The sequence below is a fragment of the Monodelphis domestica genome, chromosome 1 (assembly GCF_027887165.1).
Source record: "Monodelphis domestica isolate mMonDom1 chromosome 1, mMonDom1.pri, whole genome shotgun sequence".
In the NCBI taxonomy this organism is placed as follows: Eukaryota; Metazoa; Chordata; class Mammalia; order Didelphimorphia; family Didelphidae; genus Monodelphis; species Monodelphis domestica.
The window spans coordinates 601,385,226-601,403,712 of NC_077227.1; the positions used below are offsets into that span (position 1 = coordinate 601,385,226).

The 18,487-nt window shown below is 38.6% G+C and overlaps 1 protein-coding gene across 2 annotated transcripts in view; it reads left to right on the top strand.

Moving 5' to 3' along the window:
* ACOXL (acyl-CoA oxidase like) overlaps positions 1–18,487 on the top strand; it is a 627,156-nt gene that overhangs the window by 53,729 nt on the left and 554,940 nt on the right. For both annotated transcript variants that reach the window (XM_056813765.1, XM_056813764.1), the window contains exon 3: positions 17,979–18,062. In XM_056813765.1, coding sequence (XP_056669743.1) covers positions 17,979–18,062 — 84 coding nt within the window. The remainder of the gene's footprint in view (positions 1–17,978; positions 18,063–18,487) is intronic.

Sequence of the window (18,487 nt, forward strand, 5' to 3'; positions counted from 1 at the left end):
AAGAATTGGTTGAGACTAGGTTGCATAGGGCTTTAAAAGGAAAACAGAAGAATTTGTTTTCTCTTAGGGGCAATGGGAAGCTATTGGGATATAAATACAGGAATCACATGCTCAGATATGAATTTGAGGTAAATTACTTTGGCAGCAGGATGAAAGATGAAGTGAGTCGGTGAAAGAAGACTCCAAGTTTGCTGCAATAAACTTCATGAGATTTGAGGGAAGCCTGAACTAAGGTGATAACTGTATAAGAGGAGAGAAGAGACCAAATGTTAGCAATGTTCTGAAGGCAGAAATGACAACATTTGTTAACTGATCATATATGTGGAGTGTGGTCCAGTAAGGAGCCCAAGATAATTCTGAGATTACAAATCAGGAATCCTGAAAGGCTGATAGTGTCCTGGAAGAAACAGGGAAGTTTGGAAGAAGGGAAGCTTTAGAGAGAAAGAAGAAGGAGTGGTCAGACAGGTAGAAGGTGAATTAGAAGAGAATAGAATCTCAAAAACAGAAAAAAGACAACATCTGGGAGGAAGGGGGTACTCCAGAAGGTTAGAGAACATATGGTGTTTCAGTTTAACAATCTCCTCAATTACCATCATCTACTCCTCTTCAGTCATATACGTAGGGATGTCACCAAACATTCCCACCATTACCCCCAAATGTTCTAAGTTCTTAATCAATAATTCTGAAATTTCCTTATGTGACTATAACCTTCTATCATTGTAGCTTTTCTTATTTTTCAGTCTTCTGAAACCAAAATTCTTTGCCTTGAATAAAGTCATCAATCCATCAGTAATCTCCATATCATAAGTTTTGAGTCACTTGTGAAACTATATCTGGATTCTTCATTTGCATACTTATTCTCATTTAATCATAAATATTTAGGAAGTATACTATTTTTTTGCTTCTGTGATTTTTTTTGTAGCATTTCATAATTGTCTTTCCATATTTCTTTCCTCATCTGTAAAATGAGCTGGAGAAGGAATGGCAAACTACTCCTGTATCTTTGCCAAGAAAACCCCAAATGGGGTCATGTAGAGTTGGGTATGATTGAAATAATTGAATAACAACCACAAAAATTTCTTTCTATCCTTCATGTGTATCACTCTAAATTGGATTATTATTATAGACCTAAGTTTTCAGGAGTCTAGGGGAATCCTACTAACAAAACTCCCTTTACCAACATAGATTGTTCTGCATAAGAGATTTGCCCTGGGTTACTTTGCTATTTTTCTATATACTATGCTACAATGCCTTATAATTTCCCAAGTGATATTTTTATAATCTTATCAATATAGTCAAGTGCTTCTTATCTCTTTCCACAGTGTTCGCCTGATGCCCCAACCTCTTATTTTGATTCCAATCTAGTTATCTTGTCTATTTCTTAGAATCAAATATATTTATACATACATATGTGTATGTATTAAAAATTTTGATCAGCAGAGAAATAAAAGTGTAATTTAGTGTATAGATATAGCTTTTACATGAAAAGCTCTGAATATATTTTTATTTTCATTTTTTGACCATTTCCAAACCATATTGCCTTTATGCCAATCATCTTCCTTATTCCCTTCAGTCTTTCTATCCTCCTACTTGAACTCCTCTCCTGAGATCTTGGGCTCTGATAGTTGAATTTTTTCCTTAACTTGCCTGGAACCAAGCCTCCACATCACTTTCCTGCCATTACCCAATCATGTTGCCATCTTGTATCCTCCACACTCCTTTTATTCCACCATTGGAATGTATGCTTCTTTGAGGGCAAGAAATGTTTTGCTTATTTGTAATTGTATCCCCAGCTCTGGGGTGTATGGGGTGCTCAGGGAGGGGTAGTTTCTCTGGTATGGAGGGCTTGTGGTGCCCTCCTAGGGCAGCTCTCCAGCCTCTGACCCCCACCTGACACCCAACTCTCACCTGTGGCTCCCAATAGCTGCTAGCATGTGGCAGCAGCCACACCCTGGGCAACGGCTTCGACAGGCCGGCTAAACCTTGTGAGGGTAGCCATTGGGTCATCAACCCCTGGTGAACCAGGGCTTTGCTTACCCAGCATGTGAAGACTGCTCCAGCTGAACAGACGGAAGAAACCAACAAGAAGTTTCAACGGCTGAGAGGGCGAAGCAGCAAAGCACTGTGGAGTGCTTAGGGTGTGTTGGAGCACAAAAGACAACATGGCCATCCAATACAGCTGAGGAAGTCTCCAGGTGTAGTGATTTTTCATGCCAATGGACCCAGGCTTCCAACGCGGAGAGAGTGGGACTGTCTCTGTGCATCGACTTTTCCACTTAAATCTCCCTCATGCACAAGTATCTTTGTGCACACTCATCTATACACCATAGATGAAAACGCACAAAGACAATTGTCATCCTCGGTTACCGAGAGACTACAACTACTACTATCCCCAGCTCAGTAGAGGGTCTGGCTCATGTAGAAAACTCTTAATAATGCTATTTCATTCATTCATTTATTCACTCTGTGGTTTTAGATGATCACTTGGTATAAAGTTTTTTATCCATATGAATGATAAAATATAAAGAGTTCATTTTCTCAGCTGCAAATGGGGTTACTGATTTATCCTCTTCCTCAGAGGATTGTTGTGAGGAAAATGCTTTGTAAGCTGTAAAGTGATTTATAAATGTGAACTCTGATTATTATTTGCAAATGTGACTATAGAGATATCCTCCTTTTGTGATGCAAATGTTAGAAGTATATTAATTGCTTGAAAGTAATTTCTATCTTGATCTATTTCAGGAAAAATATTTCAAAACTTAACTCATGCTTCTTTTTAAAAAATTACCTTTCAAAGACCTAACTTTTCTACATATTCCCATAAGAAGACTTTGAGCAGACATGGTCACCAAAACTAATTACTAATCAGCTTGAACCTTTATTCCTCTATCAAAGATGAGTTCCATTTTGGGAATCTCCTTTTCCATTCCTGCATGACCCTTGGAGGTTTGTTCTATCCCATTATGTGACCATCTGAAATGGTAAAAGCTATCTGAAGCTTCATTCATTAAGGTAACAATGGGATATTAGTCTGGACCAGATATTGGAGTTTACCTTGTATCTATTGTAAGAGGCAAGCCAAACCCACAAGTCAACCTCAGTGCTGACCAACTCTTCTCAGGGTCCTTTTTGCTAAGGATGAGTCACAATTTGGCCCCTCTTTTTGTGGCCACTTGGAATTGGGCCTATTCCTGTGGGGAACTTGGAACCAAAATATCCTTGGCAAGTAATAGGTTGAAGCTGAGTCTTAAGAAAATGGTTATTCTTCTCATAGAATCTTGCCTCACAATTAATTGCCAGGAAAATGGAAACAACCATTTGGTATGTTTTCACAACTTTCAAATGAAATAATACAAACATTTCACCTGCAAAACTAAAATCTCAATGTAGGAGAGTCGAAAAAGCTGGCCAAGGTTGAAAAATGGATTTATATGGATTCAGTTCAATAGTAAGCAATTCAACAACATTTAAATGCCTACTATGGGTGTAACAGGATATGGCAGTCTGCTCTGTAGTCGGTACAACTCCCTAAGAGTGTCGTCCTCTCTTTTTGACTTCCACATCTCCTTTCTCTTACCACAGGAGGTCTAACTTATAGTCTGGACCCAATGTATCATGAAGTCTAGGAAACTCCCCAGGAGATAATTAAGAACATTACAGGGTTCTGTCTGCCACAGGACATTGTCTCCAGTGTCCTGTTAACTTTGTAAGGTACTATACTGGGGACAAGGGGTATAAATTCAGAAACAAAATAATTCCTGCACCCAAGGAGCTCACATTCTACTGGAGGTTATGATACATATGCAAAAAAACAAGCAACGCACCCCTAAACATGCTTTGTTGTTGTTGTACAGTCATTTTAGTCATGTCCAACTCTTTGTGACCCCATTTGGAGTTTGTTTGTTTGTTTTGGCAAAGATACTAGAGTGGTTTGCCATTTCCTTTTCCAGCTCTTTTTATTGGTGGAGAAACTGAGGCAAGTTGGTTTACTTGCCCAGGGTCACACAGCTGAGGCCAGATTTGAACTTATAAATACGAGTCTTCCTGACTCCAGATCCTCCACTTTTCCACCAAGCTAACCATGAATATACATATAGAATATATATACTTACATATATATATTCTGTGCATACAGAGTAATTCTACAAGGTAGAGATAAAGAGGAAGTACATAATTTCAAAGTGTGAAAATGCTATTCAATTCAAGTCTAGATGTTCTCAGGTTCAAAGGAACTTATAGATAGGATCCAAAGCCTTCTGCCATTTGCCCCAGTCTGTACCCCAAATCCTATTCAACATGATCATAGTTGGCTCGGGAAATGGAGCTCCTTCAAGTGTATTCAGTGCTCAGGGTCATCAGTAGAAATCTCAGCCTCCGGTCAATCATTACTGATAAAGTCTCCAGCTCTCCTAATCAGCTCAACATGTCCACAGCTTAGCTGAGTGTCAGTAACTGAAACCCAGACATGAAGGTTGATCCTTTTATGCTTCTTGCTAATTGCTGCCAGACTCTTTTGAGCCCACCGGATTAACCTGTACAATCCCTTACTTTTTGAGTTAGGCTGCACACGGGACTCGGTTGCTTTATTACTTTTTTTATTCCAGCTCTCTTAGTGCTTTTAATTATGCACATACAAATAGTTTCCCTTTGACTCACCTTTCTTGAAATACTGGCCACAGTTTTCCTTTGGTGGCTAGGTATATTATTCCCTGTAGTAGGTAGAGCAGTAGCTTGGATGGATGGATGGACCCTGGAGGTTCCTCTTGGTCTAGAATGGAGTTCTCCAAGGCTTCAGTTATTCCTTTCCTTTCCTTTCCTTTCAGTGACTTCTCAAAAACTAGTGAACCAAAAGGAAATTAAACCAACAATAAGAACACAATGGAAACTTATAGCTTCATACCATCTTGTCAATGTCACAACTTCTAGCAGCATATCTATTCTAGAAAACTTTTGAATTCTATTCTGTAAACAGCCAAAGCAATGATCTACTTCAAATAATTCTAGAAGAAATGCTTTATGATTCATACCCTTTTAAAAAAATCAGATAATTGAGGCAAAATACATATGTTTATATTTTCTGCATTTGTCTTTCCCTCACCCTAATTTAATTTTGTTTTATTGTTACCTTTTGCTGACATTCATCTGTACACTGAAGATATGATATGTAATGATGGTGTCCTTTTAACCAAATGATGGGTGAGTAGTAGAAGCCAGAGCCAGGTTACACTTGAGGTTTGCTTCCAGGTCTCTATGGACATCATCGAGGCCAAGAATAAGCCATTAAAATATTTCCACTTCACTCCTTTCCCTCTCCTCCCCTTCCCACCCCACCATCTGTAACAGATTTGAAATGTTCCAATAATTTCAAAACTAAAAAATAGAAAGTCTTGGGGCTTACCAGAATGCTCACACAACATTCCTGAGCCTGAATGGTCATATCCTGAGGCAGCACCAGCCTTGCACCTGTTTCTTCTGTCCACAGAATTAAATCTCTTCATGCACCTTGGCCAAGAGCTCACATCCTCTTTAAGACTCCAGAAGTGAGTTCAAGACAACCTAAGGGAGATGGATTGATTCTGAGGGTTGGATCATAGGAGAGAGATGACTCATGGCTGTCTTAGTGGCAACTCCTCAGGGAAGATTTGGAAGCAGCCAGGAAACAATAATTTCCCAGGGGATAGTGCCTCCCTCTCACACTGTATGTGACCTTGGGCAAGAAAAGTCATTTATTGTATCTGCTTCATCCTCTGTCAAATGGGGATGATGAAAGCTGCCATGACTAACTCAGTGTAGTTGTGAAGATTAGGGGAGATAATGCATGTGAGAATACCTAGAAACTGTTCAGTAGAATCCAAGCTATAAAAATATTTAGTGGAAGGTCCCTGTAACACTGGGCGGATCCACAGTGCTAAGTTTGTAGGGGGCCAGGAAGAAGAGGGGAAGGTGTGACTGGCTTGCCATCGATATGATTAGAAGAGTATCCAGATAAGTAAGATTCCAGAACCATCCAAGTCATCTTCTTCTTCAGCATTTACTGATGGTGGTTGGTGTGTGTTACTTCAGGGATTCTCTCTTTCCTTTCCCTCTTCTTTGTTCCACCTTCCATTTTTGTATTCCTAATGCTTAGCATACATAGGTGATCAATAAATGTTTATTGAATTGAATAGGGACTCTTTATAGCACTGTCTGGTAGGGTGGAAAGAGTATTAGCTATGGAGTTGGAAGATCCAAGATCCAATTCCCATCCTTGATGCTAGGTTACAAATTGCTTTGCAAATCTCATTTAATTTTCACAACAACCCTGGGAGATACATGCTTTTATTATTTCCATTTTATAGAGGAAGAAACTGAGGCAAACAGGGTTAAGTAACTTGCCTAGGGTTACATACCTAGTGAAAGCCTGTGACTGAATTTGAACCCAGCCCTACTCATTTCAGGTCCAGTGTTTCGTCTACTGTGCTGTTTAGCTATTTTCCTTGGCCTCTCAGTTTCTTCTTCTTTAAAATAAAGGGATATGTCTATATGGCCTCTGAGGCCCTTTCAGTCTTTGAATCCTGTGATTCTAAGATCTTGCCTTCATAGAACAGCTATTTGGGATTCAACCTGCATTGGCAGAGGACTGTGCACATGAGATATTTATCTTAATAGCTTAGAAACTCTTGGCTTTCTCCCTCATTCTTCTTCCATTTTCTTGTAGAACTGGGATAGTGAGCCTGGTAGCTTTGAATATTTTACAAAAATCCATAAGTAGTTTTCCTAAATAGATTTGTTCTCAGACTACCTTAGAGGCAACTTTTGAGATGTTCCTGGGTGGCTTGCTCAAGCTCAAGGATCCTCAGTTTCTCCCCTTGTTTTGTTTTGTTTTCCTTTATCTGTTTTAATCTAGAAGAGCAGCATTTGCATTTTCTAAATAACAAAAATCATTCTCTCCCTGAATACTCTGCCTTGTGGTCTGGCCTAGGAATAGTCTTTTAGTGCTGGTTGGGAAAGTAGTTAAACTTTATCTGTCTCATTAAAGTGAGATACGGCTTTCTTCTATAATCCAAGAATGTCTTGGAAGGACCGATCTAAACGTAGCCTCTGATAGACCTAAGAACTGAGATCGGAAGCCTGGTTTCGATTTATTTATGGCAAGGAAATAGACATGCCCATTGAAATAAACTTGGATGAAGATTTAATTTGAATTTGTGTAAGTTTACTGACCAAAATGGGGCTCATTTAAGAACTTTCACATTTAAACTGAGTTTTATTCTGGCCCTTCTAAATGCTTAAGTGAAGAATAGCCTACTTGATTCTGACTGTGTTGGGAACTTTTTTGGTTTTTGTTTTTAACTTGGAGAAATACTGGCTGAATAATGACATTGAACAATGGAGTTAAGATATCCTTGCCAGCTTGGTGGAGAAAGTGAAAGCTTTCCTAATCAACCCCAGAGAAAAGAAGCCATTTTATCCACTGAAGATGTTAAAATTGAGGTGTTTGTATAAAATATACATTTATTTAATACATAACAGAGTGGAACAGCTTGATGACTCAGTGGATAGAGAGCCAGACTTGTAAACAAGAAGTCCTGGGTTCAAATTTGGTCTCAGACACTTCTAAGCTATGTGACCCTGGGCAAGTCAATTAACATCCATTCCTGGCTCTTACTATTATTCTTCCTTAGAATCACACACAGTATTGATTCTAAGATGGAAGGTAAGGATTTAAAAATGTTTAATCTATCTATCTATCTATCTATCTATCTATCTATCTATCTATCTATCTATCTATCCATCTATCCATCCATCCATCCATCTATCCATCTATCCATCTATCCATCTATCTATCTATCTATCTATCTATCTATCTATCTATCTATCTATCTGTCTGTCTGTCTGTCTGTCTATCTATCATCTCTATCTCTCTATCTCTGTCCTCTTTTTATCTCTGCATGTCTATATCTTTTTTCTCTCTGTCTCTCTATTTCCATCTCCCTCTGTCTCTGTCTATCTCTCTATCTATCTATCTGTCTCTCTTTCTCTATCTCTTTTTATTTATCTCTATTATCTGTTTCTTTTATCTATATGTCTATCTCTGTCTTTCTCTTTTTGTCTCTCTGTCTCTCTGTCTCTCTGTATGTCTATCTTTCTATCTATCTATCTATCTATCTATCTATCTATCTATCTATCTATATCTTTTATCTCTCTATCTCTGTAGCAATGTATCTATCTATGTATCTGTCTTTTATCTTTGTCTCGGTCTCTCTATTATCTCTCTGATGATACTTCTGTAAACCTTTTCAATAGCTTTTGCCTTTCATAGATCTCTTAAATAGAGGCTCTACTGCCCTTCACATGCTCAGACCCCCCAATATATATGTAAAATAACAGAACCTTTAAAAAAAATAAGCTTTACCTTCCATCTTGGAATCAATACTGTGTATTGGCTCCAAGGCAGAAGAGTGTCAGGGCTGGGCAATGGGGTTAAGGTGACTTGCCCAGGGTCACACAGTTGGGAAGTGTCTGAGGCCAAATTTGAACCCAGGACCTCCCGTCTTTAGGCCTGGCTCTCAATCCACTGAGCCACTAGCTGCCCCCTAACAGAACCTTTATACACAGTTGAGTCTATGTTAAACATGGCATGCATATATAGTACAGTAACATGTATACACATACATATTTATGCAAGTACCAATATGCACATGCTGGGAGGTACTTATAACTTGTGCATAAACATAGTATGCATAAACATGCATACATTCACTGTATATTAAATATACACATCAATATGCCCACAAGCATATTTATAGTGTCCATGATATGTCAGGCATTGTTATGAGAATATTTCAGTTATTATCGTATTTGTCTTCACAGCAATCCTGTGGCAAATACTATTATTATTCCTATTTTATAGTCAAGGAAATTGAGGCAAACAGTGGTCAACCAACTTGCCCAGGGTTACTTGATTCCAGAACAAAACTCTAGCCACTGTATCATGTAGCTGCCTCAAGAACTAGGTTCTGTTAGTAGGACTTAAGCTCCCTGAGGGCTGGCACCATTTTATCTTTCTTTGTCTTTTATTTTCCACAGTTTATAATCTTATGAATTTAATAAATGTTTGTTGAGTTGAATTTTCCTTTCTCAATGAAAGATTGTTGATATTGTTTAGTCATGTCCAGCTCTTTGTAACCCCATTTGGTATTTTCTTGGCAAAGATACTAGTTTGCCATTTCCTTCTTCAGCTCATTTTACAGAAGAGAAACTGAGGCAAACAGGGTTAAGTGACTTTCCCAGTGTGACCCGCCTACTAGTGTCTGAGGCCAGATTTGAACTCAGGAAGATGAATCTTCCTGACTCTAGGCCCAGCACTCTATCCACTGCCCCATCTAGCTGCCCCAGTGAAAGATTAGATTTTAAATATGTAGTGTTGACTTTGTCAGATTAGCAGCAGCAGCAGTAACTATAAAGGGACTTGCAAGCTTGCTCCAAAAGAAAAGTCAACATGTGAACACAGTGAAAGATGAAGCCTGTCTAGAAAGGCCCAGAACAGAAAAGGAGCAAGCTTGAAAAGACCTGGAGAGGCTTACAAATACAACACCCAACCAAGCTGATTAAACAAAATTAGCAAAATAATTGTTCTCCCTATACCGAGTGACCTAAGTGAAGACAGCCTGTGAGTAGATCAAGTGACATTAATCAGATATTCAAAATGCTTATGGATAGTTCAAGACAGCTAGGATGGGAGGGGGGGGGGGAATAAAACAAAATAAAGGCTTCCAGAATAGCCCAAAGAAATCCCATTAGGTCTTCCAACAGCCACAACTGGAGGCCAAAGAAGAGTTTGCTGCCATTTGACAAAGTGTCAACTGGGAGGGTTGTGTTTGAGAAGTCCCCAAATGTCAAAATGTTGAAGCAGTGTAGTTCTGAAAAGAGAAAATATATACAGATAGACTCATGGAAATGACACATTGTAATAAGGAAATGGGCAATGACTGCCACAATCAGGGCACTTACTAGCTGGAAAACCCAAGCCATGCCAGGCTGCTAAAGGTCATGGTAAGAGTCCTTCCCTATCACAATGCAGCAGGATATTTCAGGAAGATGGAGTCAGAAATGATTCTTATTTTAAGGTCTGTCATCTAGTTGTTATTCCCTTCCTCTCTCTGGAAAAAGAAACTTTTCTTTCTTTTTCTTCCTTTCTTTCTTCCTTCCTTCCTTCCTTCCTTCCTTCCTTCTTCTTTCTTTCTTTCTTTCTTTCTTTCTTTCTTTCTTTCTTTCTTTCTTTCTTTCTTTCTTTCTTTCTTTCTTTCTTTCTTCTTTCTTTCTTTCTTTCTTTCTTTCTTTCTTTCTTTCTTTCTTTCTTTCTTTCTTTCTTTCTTTCTTTCTCTCTTTCTCTCTTTCTCTCTTTCTCTCTTTCTCTCTTTCTCTCTTTCTCATCTTTCTCTCTTTCTCTCTTTCTCTCTTTCTCTCTTTCTCTCTTTCTCTCTCTTTCTCTCTTTCTCTCTTTCTCTCTTTCTCTCTTTCTCTCTTTTCTCTCTTCTCTCTTTCTCTCTTTCCTCTCTTTCTCTCTTTCTCTCTTTCTCTCTTTCTCTCTCTCTCTCTCTCTCTCTTTTTCTCTCTTTCTCTCTTTCTCTCTTTCTCTCTCTCTTTCTCTCTTTATTTCTCTCTCTACTTCCTTCCTTCCTTCCTTCCTTCCTTCCTTCCTTCCTTCCTTCCTTCCTTCCTTCTTCCTTCCTTCTTTCCTTCCTTTTCCTTCCTTCCTTCTCTCTCTCCCCTCTTCCTCTCTCTCTCCATCCCTCCCTCCATCTCTCACTCTCTTTTTTCTCTCTTTCTTCCTTTCTTCATTCCTTCCTTTCCTTTCCTCTCCTTTCTTCTCTTTATCTTTCTTCTCCTTTAGGAAGATTATAAAATTTCCTTTTCTTCATGAAGTTTATAAAGCCCTAAATCCCTCCAAATATAAACTTTAGCATACTTGCCTGTCAGTATAAAATAATTATATCCTTTTTGGATGGAGGTTGTCATATTGTGGAAAGATTAATATCCGGTCTGAAGAAAAAGAAAGGCTACTCAAAATGATTAGAGAGATAACAAAGCCAGTGGTATTGGAGAATGGAAATGGTTTGGAAGCAGAGGCATAGGTTCAGATTGCAACTCTGCTATTTACTACTTGTGGGACCTTGGATAAATTACTTAACCTTTAAGCTTCAAGTTTCCCTACCTATAAAATGGGGGTCATTTGGATTAGTTGACTCCTGAGAGTTCTTCCAACTCTAAATCTGTGATAGACTATTTGTATTGCTATTATAGATCAGATTATTATTGATTCATTTGATGTAATGATGTAACATTCAGTTACATCCTACTGTGTGTGACCCCATATAGGGTTTTCTTGGCAAAGATACCCAAATGTTTTTCCATTTCCCTCTCCAGCTCATTTTACAGAAGAGGAAACTGAGGCAAACAGGATTAATTGACTTGCCCAGGGTCACTCAGTGTCAGAGACCAGATCTGAACTCATGAAGATGAGTCTTTGCGACTCTAGGTCCAGCACTCTATCCATTGCACCACCTAGGTGCCCCAGATCATTAGAGGGTCAGTGGTAAATAGATAATGAAAACAATAACCCATTGGTTTTAGCTGCATGTGTTAGCAAAAAGGCTTATGAATCAGTCTCTCTTTATTTTCCCGAATTGATGACTGCATCATTGCAAGGAAATCTTAGCATGGAAACTCCCTTCACTGATAGAGTTTGACCTCTCTGGGTAGTCTTAGATAGATGGGGAGTCTTAGTATCTGGCTCATGGTCACTTGGTTAATATAGATAGGGTATAGCTAGGTACAAGGTAAGACTTGAGCTCAAATATTCCTGATTCTAAGACAGGCTCTCTCTCTCTCTCTCTCTCTCTCTCTCTCTCTCTCTCTCTCTCTCTCTCTCTCTCTCTCTCTCTGCCTTGCCACAGACCTTTCATTCAAATGGTCACCTGGTTTATGGCTTTGGGTTAAGAAACCTTTGCTTAGCAACCTGGGGCTCATCCCCTCTACAAGGCAGTGTGGTGTAGTAGACAGAGTGTTGGACCTGGAAGCAGAAAGGTCCTGGATTCCAAACCCCAAATTTTACTAGTTGTGTAATCCTGGGGAGAATTCTTAATCTCTCCACATCTCAATTTCTGCATCTATAAAATGGAATAATAACCTACCTTGAAGATAGCTAGCTGTTGGCTAGAAAAATGAGAGAGAAAACATAAAGGGATTTGCAGACTTTAAAGCTCTCTCAAAAAATGAATATTGGTTGTTGTTACTGGTCATACTATTTCATGATCATAGGCTATACCCTTAATCCTGGGGGGTGATCTCATAGATACATGAGGTTGGTATGGAGGAAGATTAGATGAGACCTTTAGCTTCCTGGAAAGGTCATTTGAGGTATATACCCTACTTCTGCAAATCAGGAGCCATTAGTGTTGTTTTTTGTTCTTGCTGTTAGGTGGATCAGTGACTTGAGCGCTGGGTCTGGAGTCATGAAATTCTGAGTTCAAATCCAGCCTCAGACTCTTATTAATTGTATAACTTTGGGCAGGTTACTTAGCCAATATCTGCCTGGTTTCCTCATCTGTAAAATAGATTTAGTATCATCTACCTACTAGGGTTGTTATGACAATCAAATAATTGTAAAATACTTAGCCTAGTGCATAATAAGTGCTATATAAATGTTAGGTATCAGGTTTTATAACTCTCTAAGCATAATCTCAGATTGCTATAATATTAGTATTAAGGAATACACTATAAAGATCTAATTTAAATCTTCAAAATTTAGAAAATGAACCCATCAGCTGTTATTTGGTGACTATGGTCAACAATCAGAATCTTGCCACTTCAACAGGAAAAAATTCTGGCAAAAACCAAGAGATTGTCTCTTGAATTGATGGGGTTTTCAACACAGGAAAAACCAAAAGGCTGATGAATACCCTAGCCTAGCCAGACTATATTATGTGGTTGGATGAATAACCAATAGAACTCATCCATCTGTACAGATATCTTGGCTAAGCCATTGCAAATGCATGGTATCTGAGCCCAAAACTAAATGAGAAGAGAGAAATAGACTATGTTGCCTTTAGGAAACTGAACAGTTCTTCTAGAGTTATCACTCTTCTTCCCTGAAATAATGGTTCACTTTTTGACATCAATATTTCTTTTTTTTTTAACCCTTACCTTCCATCTCAGAATCAACACTGTGTATTGGTTCCAATGCAGAAGAGCAGTGAGGGCTAGGCAATGAAAGTTAAGAGACTTTATCAGGATCACACAGCTAGGAAGTGTCTGAGGCAAGATTTGAACTTAGGACTTCCTGTCTCTAGACCTGACTCTCAATCCACTGAGCCACCCAACTGCCCTGCCCAGTATTTCTTGAGTGACATATGATAGCTATTATTTATGTAGCACTTTAAATTTTCCAAAATGTTTTACATAGATTATCTAATTAGATCTTTAGAATAACTCTGGGAGGTAGGTGCTATTATTATTGTTCCCATTTTACAGATGAAGAAGCTAAAGCTGAGATAATTTAGGGTCTTGCTCAGGGTCAAACAGCTAGTAAATCTCTGAGGTAGGATTTGCATTAGTGTCCAATGACTCCAAAGTCTTTATTACTTCTACTGTCCCGTGATGTGAATCATGGAATATCATAGTCCCCAAAGAAAAAAGTGGTGGGTCAGCCAAAGTGGAAGAATTATGTGGTGGACCAAACAGACTGTAACATATTACAATAAAAATTTCATTTGAGAAGCATGTGTAATCAGAAAAATAAGAGGGACCAGTCAAGTGGTGAGAGCCATGGATAGCTAGCGGACAGCTCCCCTGCTCCTTTGGTACCCATGTAATATGAAGTGATCTAGAAGGTGGTCGGTCCAATGTTAGTTTTCGAACTTGTGGGAGGATGTGAACAAGGGCAGTTGATAGGACAAGAAGGCATGAGTGAGTCGCATTTTTCATCACTGGAGATGATTTCCATATTAAAGAGACCATCAATGAAAGATCATATAAAATGGAGACTCTAGTGACAGTCAAATAGTCTCCTCTAGTTTCGTATGGGACTAAATCTTCCAAAAAGAGACATAAATAGCACTGATATAGCTTTAGTAAAAAATGAGTGCAAGCATCATTTCATCAGGTGTTTAGTCTTTGTGGATGATTTGAACTTTTTAAAAAAATCCTCTACAGCAGAGCTTATTATTAAAAGTGACTAAGAGTGTTAGTGATGATGGCGTCAATGAAATCTGTAGTGGAAAATGCCAATCATCCCATGTCACTTAGGTGTTCCACATCATGAGAATTTTCACAGATCTTTGGAATAAAAAAATTTCTGCAATGGAGAGATGTATTACTGATATGAATCAAATAAATCAGTGTAAAATATACATATGTAGGCTTCCTCTAACTGGAGAAAAGACTCCAGGCAGGCAGAATTGCCAGTTAGGTGACACAATGGAGAGAGTGCTATACTTGGAGTCAGAGACTATACCAGATTATTTCATCAAGCCATACAGATTGTAGTACTCATATCTTCATTTGACCATGTAAAATGGTGCTCTCCATGCCTAGAAGGAATTATTTTGTCAATAATGGAGCATTAATAGCCAAACTTCTGTAGGGTTCAAGCCCAGCCTCAGAAACTTACTAGTTGTATCACCCTGGGAAAGTCAATATTTATTTGCCTCAGTTTTCCCATATGTAAAATGGGAATCATAGTGGCACCACAGAGTTGTTTTAAGGTTCAAATGAGATCATATTTGTAAAGCCCTCACCACACTATGTGGTACATAGTGAGCTCTCTCTATGAGCTTTTATTTTTTCACCAAGAAACACAGGTAGCAGTATTCATGTGTTCATTTGACAGTGTAAAATGGCCCTGTCCATACCTAGAATGGATTATTATGTTGATAATGGAGCATGAATAGCCAAAATTTGTAGGCATCCCTGGAACTGGGGGGAAAAACAACAACAACTTAGTTTTGTTATCAGAGGATTTGGGTTCAAATCCTACTGATGGTACTTACCACCTATATGACTGGGCAAATCATGTCACCTCCCTGGGCCCCACTTTCCTCATATATAAAAGGAAGGAGTAGGACTAGGTGCCCTCTAAGGTCCTTCAAGTTCTGTGTCTGTGAGCTTATAATGGAAAGGATCTCTTTGTAGAAGGAAATCCCTTTGGCCATTTCTGTTGCTCCCAGATTATAAAATCGGAAGATTATTTCATACAAAGGATTTGATTCCAAGAAACACAGTCTGCACCAAAGCTAGAGAAATAGTAGTGTGAGACTAGAAATGAAGACTAGAAATGACAGGAAAAGGCACAAACAGCTTCAAATATAAATATATCAGCTTAATACTGTTTAAATTTGAATCTGTGCTTGTTGCTTAAAAAAAAGGAAGGTTTCATCATAGTGCCCCATGATAGGAAGCATTTGCTATAAAAAGATATGTAATTGGGAACAGCTATGTGGCTCAGTGGATTGAGAGCTGGGCCTGGGGAGGTCTTGGGTTCAAATGTGGTCTCAGACAATTCCTACCTGTGTGACTCTGGGCAAATCACTTAACCCCCTTATTGCTCTTCTGCCTTGGAACCAATAAGCAGAATCAATTCTAAAACAAAAGGTAAGGGTTAAAAAAAAGTATGTAATAAAGGAAAAATAAAAACTTTGTTGTCTGACAAATGCAAGCTATGCACAGCAGCTGGTGAAATATTTGGAAAATGTGGTCTTTTGTCAGCCTTGGATTACATCATCATAATGATCATGCTACCACTATATAGTAACCATAGTAATGTGGTATCACATGCATATGGTGTTTCACATACATGATGTTGGCCTCTAGATATCATGGTAGATAGAATGTTGGGTGTAGAGTCAGGGAGATCTAAGTTAAAATCTGGCCTCAGAAATTTATGAACCATGTGATCCTGGACAAGTCATTTAACCATGCCTCAGTTTCCTTATCTGTAAAATGAGCTGGAGAAGGAAATGGCAAACTACTCTAGTATTTTTGCCAAGAAACCTCCAAATGGGGCCATAAAGAGTCAGACATGACTGGAAAATTATTGCAACAATGATTTTTTTTAAAACAATTGTCAGTTAGTCAAGGGATGATAGGCTTGGGGAAGGAGTAGAATCTTGGGGTTCATCTAGTTCATCACTTCATTTCACAAATGAGGAAATTGAGGTTCAAAGAGATTCAGTGACTTGCTCAAAGTCACAAAGGCAGTCTGTGTCAGAGATGGGATTCCTGAATCATAATATGATTTTCCCATTGTACTGTGCTGCCTCCCAAAGGGGATGAACAATGAATATGACATTGTAGGAAATGATTCCATATAGAAGTGATTAGAGCCTCCAATGTCAGATTCGCGGATCCTGACCAATAGGATCCTGACATTCTGTTTTTAAATATAACTCAGGCAGCAATAAGTAGAATTAACTGGGAGAGAAACATCCCAAAATTCTATGAAAGTGGTGGTGGTGGGAATACACAAAACCTAGGCAGAGAAACCGAAGAAAATGTCAAAACTAAAATAAAGTCCATCATCTCAGTAATTGGACTTCCCATAGAGTAGATAGGTCAACAGCTTTGAAATGCCCCATATTAGCGTCCATTCAGAAAGATTTTTAGAGGTTGTTGTGTTTTAGGCATATTTCATTCTTTGTCATCCCGTGGACTAGCATGCTGGTCAGGGGATGTTCTTGTAAGATGATATAATGGGAAGCACGAGAGACTTAAAGTCAGGATAAACCTAGCTTTGAACCCTACCTTGGGCACTTACTAGGCAATGTAACCATGAACAAGTCGGCTACTTTCTCTGAACCTTAATTTCCTCTTTGGGAAAATGGGGATAATCAAATCTGCTAATATGTCCTTTTTTAAAAAGGGTTTTATTTATTTTAAAATTCATTTATTCATTTGTATATTGTGTTGAAATTCTCAGGCCTCTTCCTCATTCCCTCTCCTCTCTGCACTAGAGAAGACATCATTTGACAAAAAGATATATGTATATAGAAAACTGCATCTTGCTTGTTTTTATTTATCAGTTCCTTCTTTGGAGTTGGGCATATATAAGTCATTCTTTACACAATATTTGTATTGCTGTATATGCCTTCTTGGTTCTACTCCTTTTGCTTTTCATAATTTCCATATTTTTCCCATATTTAAAAAAAATTAACCAGCTTGTCATTTCTTATGGTGCAGTAGTATTCCATCATGATCCTATGCCCCAACTTGTTTAGTTATTCTCAATAGATGGGTTCCCCCTCAATTTCCAGTTCTTTGTCACCACAAAGAAAGTTTGCCTTCTGGGGGGGGGAGGGAGGCAGGGGTGAGAATTTGGCTGAAACTTAAAAAAATGAAGGTTAAAAATTGTTTTTTCATATAATTAAGGAAAAAATATTTTAAAAAGAGATGCTATTAAAGGCAGAATCAATAACAAAAAAGATCCTCTATAAATATTTTAGAACATATGTACCTCAGAGGTACAAATAAGATTATGTAGGCAAGGCATTTCAAGGGGAGCAACATGGTGTAGTGAAAAGAATATTGGATCTGATGCCAGAGGATCCAGGTTCAAATTCTGCCTAAGATGATCCAGGACTTCACTGGTATGAAATAATTAAAGCCCTGGGAACAAGAGCTTCCTAAAAATAATTTGCATTTGATTCTCTGATTGGAGTATTTTCCAAGCATTCTCCAATCTTCTAGGTTGCAGGAGGATGGGAATTTCTAAATATGTGATTAGTATGACTCAAACACCTACCATGTTTCTAAAACTGTCTTCAGAAAGGATGGGCTAGATATAAGTGCGTGGGATCAGACCACAATCAAGGAAGAGACATCAAAAGGGACTGAGCTTAGTTGTTGAATTGCCAGATGAAGTCAGGGGCCAGGGTGGGAGTTGTTGGCCACCAGGGCTCAGAACATAATGAAAACTTAACATGAGATATGGCTTGTTTCAGGCAGAGAAAAAGAAGAATTTTGTCAGGAGAAGTCTTGTCATTGGAGAAGTCCTTTCTATTGCAGACATGGCAACAGGAGTAAAGGTAAGAGATGATGGGTCTCTAATGGGAATTCCTACCTTTTTTTTTTTTAATCCTTACCTTCCATCTTGGAATCAATGTTGTGTATTGGTTCCAAGGCAGAAGAGTGGTAAGGGCTAGGCAATGGGGGTTAAGTGACTTGCCCAGGGTCACGGAGCTGGGAAGTGTCTGAGGCTGGATTTGAACTTGGGACATCCCATCCCTAGGCCTGGCTCTCAATCCACTAAGCTACCCAGTTGCCCTCCTCCTACTTTCTAAACAGAGAGAAATTAGAAAATGGAAGCCCCTTAAAGAACAATGAACTTGTTAGAACTGATTTTCAATCATTATGAACACAGTTGTTGCCAGTCCCTCAAAGTTTAGTTTATTTCTGTCATTCATATGATAGGCAATGTGACCTATGAGAGGAAATGCTGTACTTGAAGTCA